The sequence below is a fragment of the Cicer arietinum genome, chromosome 5, assembly GCF_000331145.2.
Source record: "Cicer arietinum cultivar CDC Frontier isolate Library 1 chromosome 5, Cicar.CDCFrontier_v2.0, whole genome shotgun sequence".
NCBI lineage: Eukaryota > Viridiplantae > Streptophyta > Magnoliopsida > Fabales > Fabaceae > Cicer > Cicer arietinum.
The window spans coordinates 53,784,953-53,806,267 of NC_021164.2; the positions used below are offsets into that span (position 1 = coordinate 53,784,953).

Sequence of the window (21,315 nt, forward strand, 5' to 3'; positions counted from 1 at the left end):
AAATAATTTTATAGCTCACATTACAAAAGTGCTATAAGTCTAAGTTGGTTAACTCTTATAGGTTCGTCTACCTTAGGAATGGGAGTACTTAGAGTCTAGTTGATTTCTCTGATTTTATTAAGATCCTGGAAGCACTTCTGAACTAGCTTAAGAATGGATTGGTCAAGCACACTCTATTAACTCCTTAAAAATATAGGTTGGAACCCATCACAACCAAGCAACTTATAATTTCCCATGTTGAAAATGGCTTCTTTAGTTTCATGTAAAGATACGTCTTGAACTAGTCTTTCCATATCATTATCTTCAATAGACATAAATATAGATGTGGTATCAAAAAGGACAAAGGGGCCTCCAGCTGAACACTAAAGGTTGTGATATAATTGGATCACAAGATTCCTAACATCATTATCTTCAGGGAAAAAAAAAACTGAGTTATCATCCATTTGGAATGCATATATTCTATTAAATATTTGTCTCTTTAGAGTTAAGAAGTGGAAGAATCTAGTATTAAGATCTCTTTGTTGGATCCATTTGCGTCTAGGTTGTTGGAACCAATAGCTTTCCTCTACTGTAACTAAACAATTATACTCACTTCCAAAGCTCTTATCTTAACTCAACTAGGTAATGGTTTGTACTACTTGCAAGGGCTTGGGTAATTCCTCATAATATTTTAAGAACATGAGTTTTACGTATAAAGATGTTCCCAAATGTATGATGATTCCAAAAACGCAAAATAAATGTTAGATTTATGATATTAGAGGATCTATCGTTAGAGTAAATTCATTTATGTATAACATGATTATCAAAGTCAGGATGTTCAAGCCATGCACCAAAAAATTTAAAGTAGTTTCGTTAGGGAGGAAGTTGATCATAACACAACTGAAGTCAAATGTCATAGTGATTAGAGGAAGGGATAGAGAGATGAATAACCAAACTATTCAGAAAGAGTTCATTCCACAAAGTATTACAAAGAACCTTGTCAAGTATTTCTTGTAGTTGGCCACACATCTAGCTGAAAAAATGGCCAGAGAAGCTAAGATCAATAAGATTGTAGTCCTCAATACAAATAACAAAGGCAGATGCGAATGTCTAACTCATGGGAGCACCGCTTGATTTTTCGTGAGCTACAAAGTCAGTGTTGAAATCCCCAACAATACACCAAGAGCTAGTTATAGTTGAGTGGAAGTCATGAATTTCTTATGAGACTTCCAACCTAAAACCAGTGTTAGGGCTAACATAAACAAATGAGAAATACCAAAATGATGAGGTTCCAACATTAAGCTTAGTATGTATACAATATTTAGATGAACTGGTAATTTGGATGTTTGCGCAAAAGGATCGCCACTTACACCAAATTCCACCAGATAAGCCATTATCGTCAACTTTAAAGCTATCGGGGAACTCAATTTTACAAACAACATCATTGTTAGAGTTAACCCTATAAACAATTTTTCTTGCTTATTATTTGTATCATGACACTTACAATTATTAATATAGTATATCAGGTGTTTTAATTTATTATGTGGATCTATTTAAAGCATAATAAAATTCTTAGAATAATTAGTGTTTTAATGGAACATTAAGTATGACTTAATCATGAGACTCCATTGAGTATAACAATACTATTCTTAAGTTATTTGTAGTCAAGTATTACTATTAAATGGGACAATAATGCATAGAGACTATTATGTGAGTAGATTGATGATCATATCACACTGGTCATGAATATGAGATCAAGTTTTCACGCAGGTATAAAGATTAGGAGTAATATTTGTACTATATTGATCTGTTATGAGAAAGTTATATAATAATTAGGCAAATGTTATTAATGATTCTTATGTGACTATAGTGAGTAGTGAATCGACTTAAAGTCATTACAATCCCTACTTGGAGAGTTGTACTTTGAGGTCATCAAATATTATTTGTAACACGACAATCATAATATGGTTATTGGATTTACAATAAACCATGTAGAGTGATGTGAGTGATGTAAATATGATTAATGCTTCATGCATAATAGTAGTTATGTCTTAGGTTTCTCGATAGAGTGATATGTAAAATGTGTTTGACCACACTAAAATGGACTAATATAGTTGTCACAATAAGGTTAAAATAGTATCATTGATTTTCTCATGAATTTGGATAGCAATGATGCATTGCTAGATATCACTCATTATTTATAATATTTAATATTTTATATTATTTTCAATTAAGTGGGAGCTATATGGTCACATGATAGAATGATTATATCAAAAAGTAAAAATTTAATTAAAGAATTATTTAATTAAATAAAATAAGTTAGACTTATATATATATATATATATATATATATATATATATATATTGTATTTCCTGTTAACATAATCCTGGAATGATTCTTACTATAGCCGTCAGCTAGGACCGACGCATTTTGAGGCAACCATTCATGTGGATTAAGTAGAGACACTACCATATCATGGTGTATTTGTGTTGGTGATTTGTCCTCCTCGACGCTTTAAGAAGTAAACACATAAGTCTCATTTGAAATATTGTATGTATCTCATCCATGATAATGGGTAATTTTCATAATAATATTTTTAAAAATTATTTAAAAATATATTTTTTTTATTTCCCTATAGTTATCAGCCCTAATTCCACTAATATGGTGTTCAATTAGCATAATAAAGTTAAGATTGTGTATCATCACATAATATTTAAAAGTGTGGCCACCATCACTACATTAGGAAATTCATGTGGAACAAGTTGGATGAGGGGCCGTAGTAGGACTTTAAGTTTTTAATGCAATTCTGCATTAAATAGTACTTTCAACCTCCATAGTTTCAATTGAAATCTGTTTGAGATTATAGTAATGTTTTTCAGTTTACATAGTACTTTACATTTTAGTGCATAGAAACTATATCCAAAAAAATTCAAAAAGAGTTAGACATATGAATATTTAAGATTATAAATCTTAACCCAAATTTTAGTTTTTATAGTGACAATTTGTTACTTTCTCGGATATATCTTTTACTAATGCTATTATATTTGTCCTTATATGTAACATTATTTTCTTATCATTTTTCTAAGAGATTTTTCAAATAATCATATGCATTAATTATATTTTTACAAAAATACCTTTAAGTAAATAAACAAATTAAGAGATCATTTTGTTTTCTCCCTTAATACTAATTACTCCATTTGTCTTATAATATAAATATAAATGAGTCAAAGAAAAAAATATATGTGGTTCAAAATCCGTCTCATAATATAAGCAAAAATGAGTTAAAAAATTTAGATGAATGTGATCTAAATACATCCACTTCCTTTTGAAAAAAGAACAAACATTGTTGACATATTTAATTAAAAAAAATTATTTTTATTTTCTTAGTTTTTGTTTATTATTGAAAAATATTTCACTATAACAAATGTCGATATTATTAAGTTAAATATTATATTTCGAAATATCGCAATGTGTGTGAATTTCTTTAGAATTTCATTTAAAAAAAATATTGCTGGAGTCTCTCAATAGTATTAATTTGTTTTGAAAATTCAACATTAAGCTAATTTTTCATAAAGAATAGTTTTATAATAGTCATAAACAATAAAATATATTAATTACACTTTTAATTTTTCTTTAATGTATTTTACCGAACAATTTTAATTTTTCTTAATATTCATGTAGTTATAAAAAGGGACCATCGGAATATATATACTTAACATAATTCATAAGCTGAGAAGCAAGAAAGAAAACAAACGCATCGTGGAAACTAACAGCCTCGCACGTCGTTACCGTTTGCCAGCTCTCAGTCCCGTTACTTTTCCCAAACACTCCTTACAGTTTCCCTTTCCACGTCAATGGTGACGCTAAATCTAACAGCAAATTGTACTGTCCCCGTCGAACACGTAACGACGTTTTAAAAATACCGTTACACTTTCCGTAAGCCCATTTTGGGCCCAATTCATAGTCGCTCCAAAGTCTTCTTCATTACAACGCACTCTCTCTCTCTAAGACTAAAACACACCCTCTCTCTAACTTTCTTCTCAGAATTTTCTTCTTTTTTTCGATTCCTTTTATTTATTGGTGTTTTCTCACTCCTTTTTCAGTTCACATAATTATTTCCTCTCTCGTATTAATGTCGGTATGTGATTTTCCTTCCTTAATCAATTTTTGTTTCTTTGTTTTTATGTATTTTCTTTTATGGAATTGATTTGATTTTCTTTCTGATAATTGTATTGTGAAGTTGTATGCGATTCCCCAATTGCTGATTTGTGTTTTCATTTTTATCATTTTTGTGGTTAATTTAATCTCTTCTTTTTGCGATGATTTTGATCTATTAGTCCTCTAAATGTATATTTTTCATTTCTAGGTTTTTGCATTGTGATCCTTACTCTTTGATTGATTGAATTTAAGGTTGACGTCTTTGATGGAAAAGTTCCTTTTTTTAATGGGAAAATTTGCAATTTGAAGAGAAAACTAGAGAATATGTATATATATATCAATTTATATTAGGAGCTCCATTGTGGTAGAAATTTGTTTCTTTTGGAATATAATAGTGTGACTGACAGTCAGATTATGATTTCTACTTATCATTAAGCTCTATTAAGCTAGTGTGAGTTGTTATTTGATCTTTAAATATTTTGTGACAGAACAGAGTAGTTTTAAGATGCAGATTTAGATATTTCAGTTCATTTGTCATTAAATTGGGTGGTTAATGGAAGTTGGTTTATATATGCAGACAAATAAGATTTCTTTCTTTTTTGGATCATCGTGTATTTTGTTTAATTTGAATGTTACTGTTTCTGGTTTGTACTCTTTTCTAATAAGTAGTAACTTCAAAGGGGATATTTACATACACCGTTTAATTTAACACTTATTCAATAAGCACTCATCATATAAGTACTTATGTATACGTTGTTTCACTAGTAAGAAGAACTGATGATATAGTCCACATAAATTCTGTATAAGCTGTATCTACAAGCTATGCTAGGGAGCTTGGCAAAATAAGCTGAAAAATAGCTATGGTTATTATTTGTAAGTTCTTGCAAACATTTATACAAGTCTTTTTGCCACAAGATATGCTCTAATAAGCTTTCTAAAACACCCTTAAATTAATATAAATCGTGATGTGAAGTCTGTTATTAGTATCATGTGTGCTTGTAGGTCAGATATTCTATAATTTCTTGCTGATTCATTTTATTCCTTCCTTCTGTGGGTTGAAATTACTGAACTCTTAATTGTCCTGTTTTAGTTCAGCCTGCCCTTTTCTAAATTGCTGCATCATGATTTGTTGTCCTTTTTGTTTTCTGTTATATTTATGAATTATTATATATGAATTGTCTTCTCGGTTGCTTAAACAAGTCAGTTTGAACAAGTACTTTTTCAGAATGTCATTTTTATTCGATAGTGAAACTGCGGCTGGGGGAGTGAATAATTTGAAAATAAGTGTCAATATAAAGGGAGCTAGAACGCTTAAAAATCAAAATCTAGAAGAGAGGCAAATCAACTAGGCAAAGCTACCCTAATAACTGTTTAAATTGCACAATGTCATAGGGCATTATCCTGTTTGTTCTTCCCAAATATTTGAAATGGTATGAAGGTTGTTTCATTTCCCAAAAGGGAAGTACTGCTCCAACGGTCCTCATAGATACCAAAGAGTCTAAATCATTGATATTAAGCCAGTGAATGTGTCGAAATGAAGGACTAATAATAGTCACAGTATCGAAAACTAAACAAAAAGAAATGAGAACTTAATATGTTTTGTGAATGTGCTGGAAATGATTTGTGATTAATTACCTGAAGTAGCCTAGTCCAAACTCCAAGTAATGACTTAATGATCTACAAAAGTTTTAGTGAGCTGGCCTTATGCTTCAAAGTCCCACAGTAGAAGAAGAGAGATTGGGTGATGACTCCGGTCTATAGAGACGAGTAGAAACTTCAGAGTGTGAGAAGGTGCAGCAGAGTTGCCTGGTGCGGCTGTAGCTCGCAGTAGACATTAGCTTCACGAATGGATCTGGCTAGACACAGAGGAGGACACTGTTTCTAGTAATACTGACTGGAACCAAGCCAAATGGACCAGTCCTCCAGATGGCTATGTAAAATGTACAGACACTGCTTTTCCTTGTACATTGACTAGCTTGGAATCGGTCTGTGCTTACAAGATGACCACCGCAGGTTCTTAACGGCGAAAACACTATGGGTATTTCCAAAATTACAGGTTCATGTAAGGGAGGCTGTAGGTCTTCAACATACAATTTTGTGGATCAGGTGCTCGGGATGGATAAGGTGATATTTGAAGTGGACTCAAAACATGTTGCTGCTGGTATTAACCATTCAAAGGAGGATGTCAGGATGCTGCTGAGTTTGTTGGTTCGCTTGAAGAGCGCAGAAAATTACAGAATGCCAGTTGTTAAAACTCCATTGTCGAGTTTGCTAGCAGGGAAGCTAATGTGGTTGTTCATACTTTTGTATGGGTGACCACATCAATAACTAATCCTCATTTTAATTCTATCCCCAGTTGCATTGAGCATAATCATTGATGAGATGTAGTCGTTATATTTCCATAAAAAAAGTAATGGCTTGATCTTTGAGGCTTTGAGGGAGTCATGGATTTTGAGTAAACAAAGGGGGTCGGAAATTGAAAACAAGTTGCTTGTAGATCGAATAAGAATTTAGAAGGGCATTTACACGAGTAGACCCGGAAGAATAAATACACCATTTTGCAGTGTTATTTTCGGTCTTTATTCTTCTATGCTTAATGCTATCTTGCACTCAACATTATTTTCTGAGGCATGTATTTATCAAATTTTTGTCGTATGTAGAGAATATATTCCATCATCGGGCTTCCTTTCCAATTCAATTACTTCTAGAGTTTATGATTACAAAGTTCATAATCATAATCATGAATTTTTAGAAGTTTTTGAGTCTTTATTTTACATTGGCTAATGTGACTATTCTACAGGAAAAGGGCCGACCACTACCAAAATTTGGTGAATGGGATGTCAATGATCCAGCCTCGGCTGAGGGGTTCACAGTGATTTTTAATAAGGCCAGGGATGAGAAAAAGACAGGTGGCAATCCTGAGTCACCAGGAAAGGCTGCGACTGAACTTCATAGCAAACCTGCATTAGATCCTGCCAAACCTCAGAGTGTAAGACGTTCTTTAGTTTATACATATGTAAAACCAACACACTGTTTTTTTTGTTATATAGAGTTCGTTTTGAAAAACATATTTAACCACTTCCATTATTTATTGTGGAAAGCTTATTAAAATAAACTGAAAATAACTTGTGAACATATAAATGCTCCTAATATAAATGCTCCTATTAATCTGAACATGAAATATTTCTCCCCATCTGAAGAGCCTAGTTTTAAGCTTGCAAAAATGTTGACTGTGTGTGTAAAATGGTTTCTGAATGAATTAATCTAAACATTAGATAAGTTTGCCAATCTGAAAAGTTATGTTTTCAACTTGCAAAAATGCTGATTTTGTGCGTACGTGCATATGTTTTTTGAATGAGTTGAGAAACAATAGGATGGGAATCTAAACAACTTAATGTATACATCGACATGATATGCTAGACTGATACTAATAAAAAGAAGAATAAGAAGCTCTGGCCAATCAAATCCAATATCTGTTAAACTCGTGATTTATATTGTTTATACATTATAGTCTCTGCCTAGTGTTTTTTCTGTTTTTTGCATCAAAATATCTACAAACAATAGTTTTACCATTCTTGAGGATCGCATCTAGTCTACTCTTGCATTCAAAATTAAAACATATGCATTCCATATATTAAACTGTGCTTAGTATGTCTGGCAAAAGGACTTTTATGTTCTGTTTTATTTTACTGCACCTGGACTTGTCTGGTGTTAGTGAATTTTAGTCGCTGATGTAACACACTGATGATTTGTTGACCTTTGGAATTTAGTCTGTTATGAAGTCTGAGCAGATAACATAGGAAAATCTTAGGATTATGTTTTTTCTTCAGTAGTGTTTTGATTGCCAAACTTAAACGTAATAATTCTTAAATACTTGTGGAGCATTAAAATAATTTTACAGTGTATGCATTTACATTTTTCTCATGAGTGATTTTACTTGGTTTCCAGAAAAAATGGTTCTGCTGCATACAAAACCCTCCTGCAGAATCATAACAACGCCGGCTCAGGTGAAACAGAACAACGATGTTTATGTGTAACTAGCTCCACAGTATTTTCTCAAAAGATAGGAGCTGTAGAGCCATACTGGAATTTATATTCTGTGCTGTAAAAGTGAGCTGCAATGGGGGAAAGTAAAGAAGACAAACTATTATTTATGTGTGTGTATCAATGTTGTGGTTTATGATTAGGAGCCAAGGTTGCTTCCTGTTTTGCCTTGTCTTATCAGCTAGAGCGTTGTTTGTCACACTGTATTTCTTGTATTATCAAACAAATCCTATTTTATGAATGCATTCTATCTATTACTTTGATCTCGTTGCATAGTTTGCAATTTGCCCAAACAGGAAAATTGTTCCAGTTTTTCTTAACAAGGTGAAAAGGACATCTATCGAACCTACAAACACAATTGCATTAGCAATTGACTCAAGGTGAAAAGGACTTCTATCTAATAAATATCTCAAATTTATAATCATTAATAAAAATAAAACAATTTTCTCAAATTTAACAAATCCATGGATGATGTTTACATAAGTTACTATGGAGACAAAAATGCAGTCTATGTGCCTAAAAAGAACTGATAATTTTGAATCAGGTGAATCCTATGCATGCTATTTTACCCAGAAAGGCAAACAAAATGTGGTTGAAAATGAACATACAGATCATTGCAGCTGTTTTCTACAAGCCAAGCTTTCTTTCGAAGAGGCGGCGAAGAAGATAAACTTGGAGGGTGCTAGCACCAATTAGTGCTGCTGATTCAAGTAAGGCCTTGTGAAATGCTCTTGAGCTCATTGCATTATTTACTGTAGTAATACATAAATACAAAACTCTCCATAAGACGGTACTATTCTTTTTAAACCAATTACTACTTCATAAGGGAAGACTATTATTGGAATAGATAAGTAGTCCTCTTTAAGACATTTAAAGCCATGACATAAAAATCAACATAACCGTATTGTATGTAAATACTGATATGCGACTTACCTACTGCCTGACGTTCTGTCTGAGCCTCAAGCCAATGTTGTTCATATTGAATGTTGAAAAGAGCTTCCTCTAATTTTATTATTTGTTCTAATAAAGGAACTAAATGCTCTGCATGGATGAAGATATCAATAGTAACACTGGTCATTCTAAAAGTCTTCACAATCACAAAATGTACTGTCATATATTACAAATTAATCAATTCAAATATGGCTCACCATCTTGTGCATGTTGATCAAAGGTTGAAAAATGGTTAGAATGAACATCAAAGTCAACTTTTTCGCGATAAGGAGACTTGTTAGTGAAGCAAAAGCGATACGGACCTCTAGCTCGAGCTACAAACTCGAATTTCTCACTTGTCTTATCATGAAATTCTTGAACTTGATCACCAGAAGGTCCTTTAACCTAATGATTCCAACAAAAAACTACTACATCCATAATTGATTTTTGAATCATTCTAATAGACGAATATAATAAGTGTTCTACATCGTCTCTGATGGAGTCTATTTTGAGGTCTTGGTCCCTTTTTGTGATTGGATTCTCTACAATTGTTGTATGATCTAGTAGTTGTGAGGATCACTATTGCACTATACAACAGTTGTAAAGGATCCAAGTTTGTCCATCTTGTGCCTTGATGTAGTTATTATTTATTATAATTGTCTTTCCAAAAAAGTAATACAACATGCAAATATAATTTAAAATATGGAAAGTAATAAATAATATTAATTTGAGTAATCCTAACAATATATTTTCTAATATACTTTCTTCAACAAACACTTTGTTATCAAATTAAATTCACCTAGACTCTTTGAACCATATGAGTTTAAATATGTACTTGGTAGGACTCATTCATAAAGTGATAAAATCCACCTAAATTTCACCCAATAGTAATAGTATCTTGCAAAAAATAATTTAGATAATCCGTTGCTAAAGTATATCATGTTTATTGTTTTATCAACATTAGAAGGGATTAAATTTCTCGTTTCCTTTTTTTTCTTTTGTCGTTATCCTTTTGTCTTCCATAAAGTTTAATTTTTTTTAATTTCCCTCTTTTATGGTTTCTAAAGATTCACATGGCAAGCAAGCCTTTTTATTTGCACTTCATAGAACGATAATTTAAAAAGCATGTCACTATCCTAGATATTTATTCCAGGAACAAACCAGTGCTGTTACTTTGAATTATATACTAACTTCTTTTCAGCACTTTCCACTTCTCGGTTTGGTCCATGTGCACTGATTTAAAGCAATGTAGCAATTGATATTAATATATAGTGCAATGGCAAAATTTTGATGTGCAAGTAATATTTTCCATATGAGGAGAAAATAAATGGAAAGTGAATTAAGATATCATATGTTTGTCTTAAAATTTGTGCCAGATGTAACTCAACATTTATAAAACTAGATTGTATGGTAAAAACTATTTCTTACTTATGAACATATTTTTAAACCTATTTTATATAATGTGAGACTTTTAATACACTTTCTTACAATCAGGAATGAACATTTGAAGCGTGAATTGGGTGGCTCGATAGTATTGACTTAATAGCAGGTGATCCAATAAATCTTGGATAGACTCCGAAACTACCTTAGACTTTAGATTAAACTCAATTAAATCTTTACAAAGCTAACTTGATCGACCCCACTTATACACACATTTTTAGCCATATTTTATTCAACACGAGACTTTTAAGAATTTGTTTCACATTTTACATTACTTCATAACATTTTTATCACTCTGTTGACTTCTGATTCAAATTTGTGTTCGGTCTAACTCAACATTTAGAAACATTGTTAATGTGTATATTTACTACAAAGATACAAAACACCAATGTTTAGACACTCGTAATAATTTTGAAAAAATTCAAGTGATTTAATATAATTAAGTACGTCGGTGTCGTGTAGATGTTAGACATCAACACGTGTTTGACATCAGACACACTTTCAATTTGAAATATCAACGCTATTACATAAGTGATGTATTTCTTAAGAAAAAACACTTTCACACACAAAAAGATATGAAATTCATTAACAAAGCTTACCACAAGGTCTACACCTTCTTGAGTTAATTGCCAAGCTGCATCAGTATTGCTGATCACAACAAATGATGCATGGATTGTATCCCCTTCATATTGAGCATAATGAGAGAAACATTCTTCTCTATCAATCACAAATCTAATCCCAAGAACAACATTAAGGCTAGATAATAACAAGATTGCCACTGCATCAATTTTGTTTAGCATCACCTTCATCTCTATCACTACATCAACATATTAAACAAAATAAAATATTACTTCCATCATTAAAATGTGTGAAACAAATTATCATTTCCTTTTCGAATTTTCCCAAGAAAAATCTCCATCAACGTAAAAGCTTTTGTTATGCAATTGATAAGTGATATGCATGTCACTAATTAATGTGAATTCGAAATTAAGAAATTAAACATTCAGTGGATCGCATAAGGACAAATCAACGTAGTTAGAAACATCATTAAAGAATTGAATAGAAAATGTCACCTTTTATGCCAAATATTTGATTTTACTCCAAAAAGGGTGTAATGATTCAACAGAAAAATGGAAAATGTACGATGAGTTGTGTGTTGTTGATGAGTTCGTGAAGTTTGAGGTTTGTGTTGTTAATAAAAGGAGCTGTTATCCTCTGCCGCTAGGGGTCACACAAAACATGCGTTGGACCAATAACTTTGATTTGGATAATTAATAAAAAATTGTTGAAAATTTAATTCATATATACTGATGATGTAAAACGTTTTTCTATTGTAAATAAATATTAGAACATTAAAAATATTTAATTTTTATTATTATTATTATTATTATTTTTAAAATTATATTTATGAATTGTGAATTTGTGATAATGCATAATAATTAAATTTTTAAAAATTAATTTTATAGAATTTTATTTTAAAAAGTCACCGAGCGAGAAATCTTAATGTCAATTTTGTATGTTATATGAATTTTAATTACTTTTGAACATAACATAAAATAATCATTAATAAAACGAAAACAAATATATGACATGTGTTTTATTAAATTCTCATAACAAAGAGGTAGAAAGACTGACAAAAACATTAAAAAATATATATCTTCGAGTAAACATCTATAACAAGTGAGTCGTAATAGTCTCAAAAAGAAATTAAAATGTTTTAAAATATTAAATCCCTATTTTATTAATCACTTTGGTCACTAGCGTTAAATATTTTTACAATTATTTTAGTTTTGATAACATGTTCAATTTGTTGACACATCATACTCACATGTGGTACACTTAATTTCACTTATGTTAAACTCACTCTATTGAGGACAAAATAATCATTTTCATCTTCTAAAAAAGGAACTATAATAATCTTATTCCTCTATTTTCTACACAGTAGAAAAAGTATAACAACTCAAACATATGAATTTTTGTTGTCACTTTTCATTCAAACTTCTTAATTCGTATCCTCATTTCGTAACTTTTCAACTTTACCAAACAAATATTTATGCAAATGACCGTATTTCAAATACGAAATTTACAGCAAGATAAGAAAAAATTAGAGTAAAAAAAAATAGATATGCGACAACGCCTGAAAAATAAACATGATAGATCTTAAATAAATAAAATAATAATAAAAAGAGTTACATGGGGTTGTGAGTTTTTGCATACAAGAGCATTTTATCAATATATTCTTTATAGAAAATTAATGTGTTAGCAATGTACACTATCAGATGCAACAACAAATTATTTGAGTTTATGGTGAAAGTTTGTAATTTGTGGTAACTAAGATTAGAAATTTCGAAGTGTCTTAGAGGACCAGATCATTCATTAGCTTTATTTATCTCCCCGAACTTTAAAAAAATGCAACATCTGTCATGTTTTCAGGTCGACCCAACTTGTTATAAAATATAAAACGAAACTATTAGACGAGTATTTTAAAGTTTAAATTATTAATATTTTTATTTAAAAATTTCTTTTACACTTTTTTCGATGTAAAATCGTTTATCAAATTATTGTAATCGATTTCTTTCAACAATTCTTTTTCAATTGATAATAAAGTTAAATCATTTAATCTTTCTAGTGACATTGTTGATCTTAGATAAGATTTAATTAATTTGAGTTACGAAAAGTTTCTGTCTACTGAAGCGGCAATTACAAGAATTGTTAACGTTATTCTATAAGCAATATATGCATTTGAAAAAGAATTTAACCTTCTTATATAAGCAATACATTAACATATGAAAAGGAGAGGAGTAAATTAGAAAACATAACTGAATATATTATGGCTAATGACAAGAGCTAATCACACAATTAAAATTCAAAACGAAAAATAAAATAAAAGCAAGAAATTAGAAAATAGAGTCAAAGTGAAAAAATAATTGTTTTGTCATGTTGATAACAAAGTTTCACATGAAAGTTTCAATATGAGATTTTGTGAGTTTTTTTTTTTTAAGCAACGCCTTTGTTACAATATCTTTATAGGATTTTGATTGAGTAGTAGCACAATCAACACAACTATCAATTAAAATAATGATTATATCAAAAATTGAAAATTAAAAGTCTTTTTTATAGGCCTTTTTGTTTTGGTCTATAGTTGAATATATTATGGCTAGTGACAAGAGTTAGTCACACAATTAAAATTCAAAAAATAAAATAAAAATTAAGCAAGAAATTAGAAAGTAGAGTCAAAGTGCAAAAATAATTGTTTTGTTATGTTGATAACAAAGTTTCATATTAAAGTTTTAATATGAGATTTTAAAAGTTTTTTTTTAGTGAAAAGTAACGCCTTTGTTACAATATGCTTATAGGTGCATCATTTTATGATTTTGATTGAGTAGTAGTACACTCAACACAACTATCAATTAAAATCTTTTTTAAAGCCTTTTTTGTTTCGGTCTATAGTTGTTTGAGGCGTATGAAGATAGTATATTATTGGACCTCTGAACGATATAACAAGGAAACTAAAAATAAATATGTTGGTAATGTCTAAAGTAAGGGTTTTATGTGTCTCTCGGGCCGCCAATGCATATCCTTGTTCTTTTGTTCTACTTTTTCCATTGGGTAAAAAATGGAAGAATAATGTTAAGGTTTCTTCTATTAAATGTATCTTTTTTGTTTTATTTTGATTCTTAGTAGAGTAGATTAAAAAATAGTGAATTTAATTGTGCCACTTGTGGATATGATGTGCCAGAAAATTGAAAATATCATCAAAACTGAAAAAATTGTGAAAGACATTTAACGTCAATGATTAAATAGACGAACATAGTATTGATTTAAAGATTTTAAAATAATTTTTTTTAAAAAATATTATAACACCGTCTATCACTTTCAAAAATCAAAATGAATGTTTACTTGTGTTTCTTGTATCACCCATCAATATTTTGGAGCTTTATTAAGATGAATTCAACTATTCTATATGGTTTTTCAATTAAGGACTTACATTTGATGAAACAACTCCAAAGAGATGACATAGCTTTGTCTATAACTTTTAGACTGCAACGATTTTCTGTTGAGCAACTTTATACATAACTTGAACAATTTCTTTACATATTCAAACGTAATTTTAAACTGAAAAATTAAGTTACCACCAGAAAAATCTACAAACATTTTTTTTTCTCTCTTGATAATTAGGCTTGTTATGAGGGTAAATATCCATTTTAATTCTTAAAAGTACATGACACTATTATTTTGTTATTTTAGTCCAAATCAATATATTGGACATAAGCATAACCTTAGTTGGGCTTGCAAGTTGCTTACATATAACCGATTTAATGTATAGCATAAGTAACTTGAATAAATAACAAATATTGTCACTAAATCATAATTCAATTAGCAAATAATGATATTGTTAAATTGAGCATCATATCTCAGATTCTGTAAGGGGAATTTTCAAAATATATTTGAAATTCTCTAATAGATATATCAATGTAGCAAAATTGAATAACTTAATGTATCATTTGGTCAAATGGTTGCAATGCTTCGATTTAATGCACCTCTTAGCCATCAAACCAATACATCTATTAAGTTATCGAGGATAAACTTTTTCAAGAGTTTTTTTTCTTCCACCAATTGGTATGAGTTTCTCTATAAATACAAACACTTTAGAGACATAAATAACAAGACAAAGTTCATGTTACGTGAGTCAAAATTATGTCAAAAATATTTATGAGTCATGTTTTCTTTTTTCTAAAGCACGAGAGTAAATGAAATAACTTTATTCTATAAACTATCGTTGATTGGTATGCTTAATGTGAATGTGTTATTTACTTCAAGGATTCGAAAGTATCATCAAGGGGATTCGCCAGTTAACCTGTTCGAATCCAATATATATAGATTGGTGGAGGCGAATCGAAACTAAAGTGTAATGTGATACACATGCTTTGAAATTTATTTGTGCAACATTCATCATCATCATCATCATCAATTTCATCATATTCTTGTTCAAGATTTACAATATATCCCCAATAAAAGATTCAACAATCTTTAGATTCGATTTCGATTTATAACTTATTTGTGAGCAATACTTGCAATTTTGATGAAGAAATGAACACATATATACTATTTCTTTGTGACTACGTTGAAATGTACACAAATATTTATATATTTATATATGGTGTTATAAATATATGCAAATCTAATATAAGATTTGATATTCATTTCATGTTGTTATGATTGTGTATGTTATTTGCATTTAAAGTTATTTTGATGCAAGATAATTTGTATAACATAGACAAATATATGAGTATACACTACTAGATTTTACTTGCAGATTTTCCTACGAAAATAATTCTGTAGGTAATGTATTAGATTCCTATAATGTTTTGTTAGATCCGTCGAAAATTCTGTTTTAGTTGCCTCTGGTTCTTTTTGCCACTGATTCTGGTTGCCTCTAGTTCTGGTTTCCTTTGGGTTTGGTGTCTCTGGTTTTTGTTGCATTTAAATCTGATTGTATTTGGTTCTGGTTGCCTCTGATATATTTGTCATTGATTGTGATTGCCTCTGGTTCTCTGATGCCTCTTATTCTTATTGCCTTTGGTTCTAGTTGCCTCGAGTTTTAAAGTACAGTCAAAGTCATTGATGTGTTATTCAACTATTGATTATTTAATTTGATAGTATCAAAACATATTTTCATAATAAATAAATTGTTTTCATAAATAAAATTGACTTAATTGCAGTTTTAGTACTCTATTTTAAAATTCAACAATTTTGGTCTTTCAATATTTTTGAACTAAAAAATGAATAATTTTTTTACTAATGATCTATTTAAAATTGGTTTAGATTTTTTTTTCTAAACCAAACTAAAAGTTTTTATTTTTTTATTTTTTCTATCATAATATCCTTTTTTCAAAAAGTTAACCGAATTGCCCAATTTTTTGGTCCTTCATGAGGTCGCAAGATGCGATCGACCATGTACTAAGTTTATTTTATTTTATTTTAACATTTGAATATTAATTTAATAAATAAATAATAATAAAAATATTTTAAAAAACAAAATTATATTAATAAAATCAAATAAAAAATATTAAATTGAAAAAAAGTATATCAAACATACTTCGTTTGACTAGATGTGCCAAAACAAATAACACATCCATAGTATTTTGCATAAAATAGTTTTATTTTGTTAACAATTCTCTCTTATTTTTACTCCGATTGAATAAATAAAAATGTGTTAATTTAATTAACAAAAACTAATAATTTAAAAAAAATCAAAATTATAATAATAAAATCAAACAAAATACATTTAATAGAAAAAAAACTTAGTGCACGTCGCAAAACAAATAAATTGTCTATACTATTTTGCAGATAAAATAGCAACACAATTCTATTTTTTTAACAACTCTTTCTTATTTTTTTCTCTGATATAATAAACAAAAAATATATAAATAATGATAATAATAAAAATAAAATATGGTGAATGTAATAAAAAAATACTTAAAAAAACCAAAAATTATTTAATAGAAAAAAATATATCAAAATTAATGTGGTTGAGTAGATGAGTAGATTCTCGTTCTAACAATTGAATAATTGATTATTTAATAAATTAAAAATATATAAAAATAAATAAATACTATTAATAAAATAAAATATATTAAATTGAAGAAAAAAAATGCGGTTGAGTAAATGTGTCAAAATAGATAACGTGTTAAGTGCTAATTTAACGGGAAAATAGTAGTGAACTATTAAAATAATATTACTCATTATTTATTTTAGTACATCTATACAACCGTGCTAATTTTAATATTTTGTTTGATTTTATTATTATAATTTTGATTTTTTTTTATTATTGTTTTTTACTTTACTAACAATATTTTATTTTTATTATTATTATTTTTTATGTATTAGATTAGAGTAAAGATATGAGGAAATTGTTAACAAAATAAAATTATTTGAGTTTTTTATTTATTTGATTTTATTAATATAATTGTATTAATATAATTTTATTTTTTAAATATTTTAATTATTTTTATGAATTAAATTAACAATTATTTAAATATTAACATATATAAAAAATTAAATATAATACATAGTCGTATCCCCACGATGCAATCTTTTACTAAAAAAATATTTTTTCAATATAGTTTTTTTAAAATGAGAGATTTTTGCATTTTCAAGAAGTACCAAATAAGTTTGTTAGGTACGTAAAATTCAGTTTTTAGCAAGTTTATTGGAGTCTCTCAAGAAGTAACGGAACTTTCATAATTTAATAATAATAAAATTATACCTATTATCTTTTTATTAATTTATTAATAATAATAAATCTATGACAGTTAGTGGATCTTATTTAATGAATCTATGTTAAGTTCAAGATAAATCAATAAAAAAAATAAATGAATTGTTTCAAAATGATGTGACACATCAACTCTATGTTGAGTTCACCTTTGTAAATACTCTTAGTAAACTTTAAAAAATAAGAGGATATTTGAATTAAAAAAAACCAAAATAAGAAGCGTATAAAAATTATGTCACCGGAACGTATCCATATTTATTAGTTATCCCTCTTGTTCAAAACCCTAGTCGAACATAACACAATCTCATTCTCTATGTCTCACTCATTTTCTTCCACTATTTTTTTTTTTACATCCACCACACTTTTCGATTCTTCTCCATACCCTAATCTCACTCAACGCTGGTTTTATATTTTCCGATTTTCCCCAATTCCCAGATCTCAAACTGCTTATAATTTATTCTATTGTAAAATCAGGTTAACTCGTTTTCCTTCACAGTTCCTCATCATCACGTGCAGTTATCGCTCTCGCTCAAGCCCTTTGGATCATAATATCCCTTTTGTCAAAAAGTTAACAAAATTGTCCTAAAAAATATACAAATTGTCCTTGGTCGCTAGGTGGAACCGACCGTTTACAAAGTTTAATTTTTTTTTCTTTCATTTTTATATTTGAATAATTGTTAATTTAATTAAAAAATAATAATTAAAATATTTAAAAAAATCAAATTATATTAATAAAATCAAATTAAAAAATATTAACTTGAAAAACAATACATCAAACTTAATGCAATTGACTAATGTCGAAACAAATAACGTATCCTTAATATTTTACAGATAAAAGTCATTATTATATTATTCTAAATTAAAAAATACAATTTATACTTTTAAAAACTATTATTATATTATTCCATATTTAAAAAAAAATAGCCAAAATTAAGTTCAAAATCGTGAACCCCAAAATCAAAATCAGCCCCAAATTCAACATAAGCAATCCGTGAGCCCTAAAATCAAAATCGACCACTTCCCTTTTCATCATCATCCGATTTGATCTTCTTCTTCATCTTCCATTTTCTTCCTCTTCTTCTTCATCCTCTTCTTCATCTTCGTTTTACTTCTTCTTCGTCCGTATTTTTCATCTGGGTTCTTTTTCTTCATCCTTTTCATTTGTTTCATTCGTGTTCATCCTTTGTTCTTCCGCTGTTTTTTTATGCGTTGGTGATTTTTCATTTGTGTTCATCTGTTTCATCTTCTTCATCTTTTTTATTCGTGTTCATCCTTTTCACTTGTTTCATTTGTGTTCATCCTTTTTATCTGGGTTCATCCTTTGTTCTTCTGTTGGGACTGATTTTGATTTGATTTTAGGGTTCACGATTTTGATTTTGATGCGTTACTGATTGAGGCTGATTTTGATTTTGATTTTGGGGTTCACAATTTTGAACTTAATTTTGGCTATTTTTAAAAAATCTGGAATAATATAATAATAGGTTTTAAAAATATAAATTATATTTTTTTTTAATTTGAAATAATATAATAATGACTTTAATCCACATAAACGTATGCCACATCACCATTTTTTGTCACACCATTAAAAAAATAACAACTCATCATGATTTGGACTCAAATTCTGTTTAGGGACCAAAACTGGGGACAAACAAAATGGGGGGACTACGTTCGTGATTCACCTAAAATAGAGGGACCAAAAGTACAATTAAGCCTATATTTTATTATTTATTAATGTTATTTTTTTATTATTATATTAATAATATTATTTTTTATTTTAAATTCTATCAAAGGCAAATCACTTAGTAGTCATTCCATATTCTTATTTGAGAGCTAATAATTGGTGTGTTTGTTTCAGAAAAAAAAAAATATTCTTTGAAACAACCAAAAATTATTTATTAGGGTTTAAAAGATGTTTGTTTCAGATTTTTTAAAAATTATTTTTTTTAGAAAAATTATTTTTTATTTAATATATATAGATATATACATTGATATTGGTATATGGAGAGTATCATGTGGTATGAGTAGAGTATATATATATATATATATATATTTTTTTTTAATGTGAATAAGGCTTTTAAATAGGCTTCCAGGCCAAGCTAAACTTTTAAAAAGGTCAGACCAAACCGGAAAAAAAACCTTTTTAAAAAGCCAGACAATATTTTTTCAACTGCATTTGCTCTCTCATTCACACTCATCGCCCTTTTGATCGTCATCAAACTCAATTTCATCGCCACCTTTTTTACAATCGCCAAACACTCAACTTCATCGCCATGAGTAATTTTTTACAATTTTCTACTCTTCTATTGTTATAATATAATGAGACGTTGATAAAATGATTAATATATGTGTTCATAATTTCATTTAGATAATATCATATTATTTGAAGGAAAAAAATATACGTCAAATTCATTTTTTTTCTAACTGTTCTTTATTTTAGGTACCGTTACTTATTTTTAACAAATGATTATGGATCGTAGTTGGATGAATACTAATTATTTGAGTAAATGTATAGGTGTGAATAAATTTTTACAATTTACTTAAAAAAAATTTCATAAAAACCAAAGAAAAATTTATTTGTTGTTAATTTTTAAATGGAACTCGGTTACATTTTGAAAAATATAAGAAATCATTATGGGATTTGTCATAGTAATAAAAACAGATATGGTATGATGATTTGTTAAACATGACAAATCTAAGAGTGTGACTACTATGTCATGTTACATATGTTGAACATCTTAACATATTTGTTTCATGGATGCAAATATATAATTTTTTACACGTTGTTATTGATTGTATTTTTTTATATTTGTATGATAAAAAATTATAAGTTGTTATTGATTGTATTTTTTAATGTTCATATGATAAAAAATTAAGATTCAGCCGATATTGATTGTGTGTGTGTTTTTTTTCCCAGATCTTTGATGACTCAAGATCAATTCACCCGGATCAAAGTAAAGAAGTTCGAAAAAGTTGTGTGAATTTTATTTTGAAATTAATTGAAGAAAATAACGATACTAATATATGTCTATTGAATATTGCTATATTGTGATTTTGTAATTTTTTTAATGGATATCTAATTTTTTTTTTCCGTGTTGTCAAGATCAGTCGGAAATGAGATACATGTACTCTATACTTTTTTGTATAAATATCATATATTGTAATATTGTATATTTTGATTATTAGATGGTTATATAAAATTGTGATTGTTAGTACAAAGCTCTTATTTGAAATTTAATACCAAAGATTGTATGGATTAGGAATATGAACACAAAATGAAAAATTTATATAAAAAAAATTATTATTTTAACTATATCTATTAAGTCAGTTGGTCAAAATATCCAACTTAAAAAGATGATGTGTTATATTGAATTTATGATGTTTAAGTCGGTTAATCTGAATCGACTTAATATGATGACGCTCTGTTAAGTCGGTTCATGAAACGAGTTAAAAAACATATTTTTTAAGTCGTTTGCTGTTAACTCGGGCA

The 21,315-nt window shown here is 28.6% G+C and overlaps 2 protein-coding genes across 2 annotated transcripts; one reads left to right on the forward strand and one right to left on the reverse strand.

Moving 5' to 3' along the window:
* Positions 1-3,934: 3,934 nt before the first annotated feature.
* LOC101494778 (protein NOI4-like) lies at positions 3,935-8,445 on the forward strand. Its single transcript, XM_004516036.4, has 3 exons — positions 3,935-4,118; positions 6,939-7,127; positions 8,087-8,445. The coding sequence occupies exons 1-3, from the start codon at positions 4,113-4,115 to the stop codon at positions 8,129-8,131; spliced, it is 240 nt and encodes a 79-aa protein (XP_004516093.1). The 5' UTR covers positions 3,935-4,112; the 3' UTR covers positions 8,132-8,445.
* Positions 8,446-8,557: 112 nt separating this feature from the next.
* On the reverse strand, positions 8,558-11,801 carry LOC101495538 (transmembrane emp24 domain-containing protein p24beta2-like). The gene is made up of 5 exons (XM_012712037.3): positions 11,626-11,801; positions 11,152-11,369; positions 9,331-9,517; positions 9,116-9,223; positions 8,558-8,934 (listed from the first exon to the last, which is right to left on the reverse strand). The coding sequence occupies exons 2-5, from the start codon at positions 11,359-11,361 to the stop codon at positions 8,810-8,812; spliced, it is 630 nt and encodes a 209-aa protein (XP_012567491.1). The 5' UTR covers positions 11,362-11,369; positions 11,626-11,801; the 3' UTR covers positions 8,558-8,809.
* Positions 11,802-21,315: the final 9,514 nt, after the last annotated feature.